Here is a 4042-nt window from a genome sequence, read left to right as displayed (position 1 = left end):
ACCTTAAGCTCCTTATCGAGGACATATTCTTTGTCCTCATAGCGGGTAATCATTCTGATGTTTCTGATCCACTCATTGAAATTGGATCCATCAAAGATGACCTTACCACACAAGTTCATAAGGGAAAAGGAGCCTGTTGGGTTTGAGCCAGAAGCATTGTTGGAAGACATCTGAAAGGAAAGAAAGACAAGTTTCATTAGATTAGGAATCCTTAATAATTCACCCAAATGAAATATTAAGGCTAGGACCCAACAAACTATTTATAGTTGGAAGAGGGATGCCGTAATCCATACTATAAAATATTTGAAGGTAGGTAAATGACGATTTACCAATTTCCACCATAAGAACGAAATATTTTATTATTAGGTTTTATTGGTTTTGAAACTCCTAGATCTTTTGAGATACATTGAACTTTTCAATGGCATGTTTGAATCTCGATTGTGCCCTCTCAAGTTTGTGACTGGGATGCCGAGGATCACAAACAAGGTGTGAATAACCATACAAATTGACTTGGTACCCTCAACAATATTACCTAATCGATGTGTCGGTTAACCACACACGCTCCACCGATCTATAATAAGGTCAAGTTACCCTTTGCCAGTCTTACTAGTCCATGTTAGTGTGCCGGTTAACCACACACGCTCCACTAACGACTTGGTAAGGTACAAAGTGTAATTTTATGGGCTAGCACCAATTTCACATTTTCCTAAAGTAACTAATATTGGGAATTTGTAATGTATAGTTACTTTATAATTCATTATACTTTTAACGAGTATTTAAAGTCGTATCCTACCCGTTCGGCTAACGACCCTCCACCGATCAAGGAAGCGGTGGGTGAGAGTGGACACCCATTAAGTCACCATTTTATAGGCAACAACCTTATACCCCCCTTATAGACCGGCTTCGTGAATGAGGCCTACTAACGGTAAGAATGTCATATTCTTATACATATCTATATAATAAAATTATAATAATAGTATAAGTGTTGATTTTTAAATCTAAGGTTTAATTTGGAATTAAAGTATTAAAGTGTAAGACTTTTCAAATTCCAAAACTTGAGGGCAAGATTTGAAACTATTCCAAGTCTCTTCAATTTGTAACTTATGAGTTTTAATGATTCATAAAAATGAAGACTCTTCATTTTATGAAACCTCTTTAGTTCTTTAATCATAATTAAAAGAAGTGACTCTTGGTTATCCATAACTTGAGGATAAGTTATGGACACCATCATTTCCATTAAGATCATGAATTAAACATACATGGAGGTTACATATAATTCCTATGATCTTCTAAAAACTCATAAGAACACAAATTCATGTCAAGCAATTTCAAGAAATCATATAACTATATACAATACTTGAAAATTGATAAAAGTCATGTAAAATGGGTTAACATAATCATTATCATTTTGAAAAACAGATTTTACAAGTCCAAAACAGATTGGGATAATGATCTTAATCCATTTCCAGCAACAAAACTCGAAAAAACTGCCCAGCACGCTCCTACTCGCCGAGTGCATTATTCTACTCGGCGAGTAGAATGAATTTGTTCATGGACTCGGCGAGTCCTCCCCATGGACTCGGCGAGTCCAGTCGTCAGAATGCAGAATTTTCGATTTTTAAGCAGTTTTGCATCAAGTATACAGAAAACAATCCTAGGCTCTGATACCACTGATGGGTTTTTAAGCATTCTAACACTTCCTAAGTGTACATGCAACCCTAATAACCTTGAATCTATGTTTTCTCTATATACATGCAAATTTCTTTTTCAAGGTTATTTCCTAACTAGCATGGCATGGGGATTACATAAAACATAAAAACTAGTAGAAATACATACCTTGTTGTTGCTTGGATTCCTTCAAGACTTTGTGAGCCTAGCACCCCAAATGTTGTGCCTCAAATGCTTCACACAACACCACAAGACTTGGAATAACTTGAGAGAATGTCACTTAGCCTCAAAATCGGTTATGCCCTCTCTAGTAACACTAGGTCACCATTTTGCTAGCCATAGGGTTCCTTTTATAGTGTTGTCACAATTAGGGTTTACACATGAATGCCCTTAATTGTCATGACTCTTGATTTCTCATGACCCATGGGTTTGTAACTCCCATGGACTATCCATGGAGCTCCATATGGTTATAACCAAACCCATAAACCATGGATCATTAATCCACCATAAAAGAATTGATGATTGTCATAATCAACCCTATATATTTAATTAGTCTCACTTTGATCACCAAATTAATACTAGATTAATACTTGATCAATACTAATTAAATAATACTATTATTAATATATTAGAACTTATAATATATTAATAATCATAAGTGCCTTATTCTCTCATTTAGTCTATCCAAGTATTGCAATGCCATGCAACCCAAATAGACCATGCCGGGTCGGGTCAAGTACATACCAAATAAAGTTATGGACTTAGACACTATATCCAACAAAGTTCAGATCATATCTTATTGGTGCAAATGTGATTGTATACATGGATCATGCAGCAATCAGATACTTGATGGCAAAAAAGAATGTCAAGGCAAGACTGGTCAGGTGGATTTTGTTGTTGCAAGAGTTTGATCTAGAGGTGCGAGATAAGAAAGGAGTTGAGAATGTGGTTGCAGATCACCTCTCAATGTTAGAAAGTGAAAGTACAAAATATGATCAGCCAGTGATTCAAGATAGCTTTCCAGATGAGAGGATTTTGAGAGTGAGTAGAGAACACCCATGGTATGCTAACATTGTGAATTACTTTGTAGGTGTTGTATTTCCTGATGGGTTTAGTTGGCATCAAAAGAAGAAGCTAATGTATGATGCTAAATTCTATTTTTGGGATGAGTCGTATTTGTTTAGACGAAATGCTGATAAGATGTGGACGAGGTGTATCCTAGAAATGGAACAAAAGCAAATTCTAGAAAAATGTCACAACTCAGAATACGGAGGTCGCTTTCAAGGTGAAAAAACTACAATACGTTTCCTTCATTCAGGATTTTATTGGCCAAGTCTATTTAAAGATGCGTATGAGTTTGTGAAAAGATGTGACAGATGCCAGCAGACTGGAAATATTGGAAGAATACAAGAGATGCCACTAAGTAATATAGTGGAAGTGGAGTTGTTTGATGTTTCGGGGATTGATTTCATGGGACCCTTTGTGCCTTCTGATGGAAAGATGTATATCTTAGTTGTAGTAGGTTATGTCTCTAAATGGGTTAAAGCTGTAGCATGTGTGAGAAATGATGCGAGAACCGTAATCAATTTTCTAAGGAAGCAGATATTATCTAGATTTGGCACTCCTAGGGCAATCATTAGTGATGAAGGTACTCATTCTTGCAATAGAATGTTGGGGGCGTCTTAGCTAAGTACCAGATAAAGCATCGAGTTGCCACTGCTTACCATCCTTAGACGAATGGTCTTGCTGAAGCCAATAACAAACAATTGATGACCATTCTTGAAAAAATTGTAAATGGGTCAAGAAAAGATTGGGCAATAAAGTTAGCTGACACTTTATGGGCTTATAGGACTACCTACAGAACAAGTTTGGGGACGTCCCCATATCAGCTAGTTTTTGGAAAAGCATGCCACTTGCCACTAGAGTTGGAGCACAAAGCTTTTTGGGTTTTGAAAGAGTTGAATTTAGACGTGAAGGCAGCTGGAAAGAAAAGAATGGAGCAGTTTGTGGAATTTGAAGAGTTTAGGATGCAAGCGTATGAGAATGCCAAAATTCAAAAGGAAAAAGTTAAGAAATGGCATGACAAGAAGATCTTGAAAAGGGAATTTGCTAAAGGACAATTGGTTTTACTTTTCAATTCATGATTAAAGTTATTCCCAAGAAAGTTGAAGTCAAGATGATATGGCCCTTTTAAGATTGTCAAGGTTTGTCCATGAGGTGCATTGGAGCTAATAAATAAGAATGGTGGAGAAAGATTCTTTGTGAATGGGCAACGAGTGAAACATTATTTTGAAGAAGAAAAAGAGGATGTGACTGTGCTTCACCTGAAGCCAGTTGGAGAATGATCTGGTTATTATTATTATTATTATTATTA

At 36.3% G+C, this 4042-nt stretch overlaps 1 protein-coding gene across 1 annotated transcript; it reads left to right on the top strand.

Moving 5' to 3' along the window:
* Window positions 1-3437: 3437 nt before the first annotated feature.
* Window positions 3438-3812, top strand: LOC145112563 (uncharacterized). The gene has a single exon (XM_079048715.1). It carries the CDS (start codon window positions 3438-3440, stop codon window positions 3810-3812), a length of 375 nt encoding a protein of 124 aa, XP_078904841.1.
* The last annotated feature ends 230 nt before the right edge of the window (window positions 3813-4042 follow it).

Source organism: Lactuca virosa, chromosome 5 (assembly GCF_052849685.1).
Source record: "Lactuca virosa cultivar CGN04683 chromosome 5, Lactuca_virosa_CGN04683_v6, whole genome shotgun sequence".
NCBI lineage: Eukaryota > Viridiplantae > Streptophyta > Magnoliopsida > Asterales > Asteraceae > Lactuca > Lactuca virosa.
This window is presented reverse-complemented; position numbering and strand designations above follow the sequence as displayed.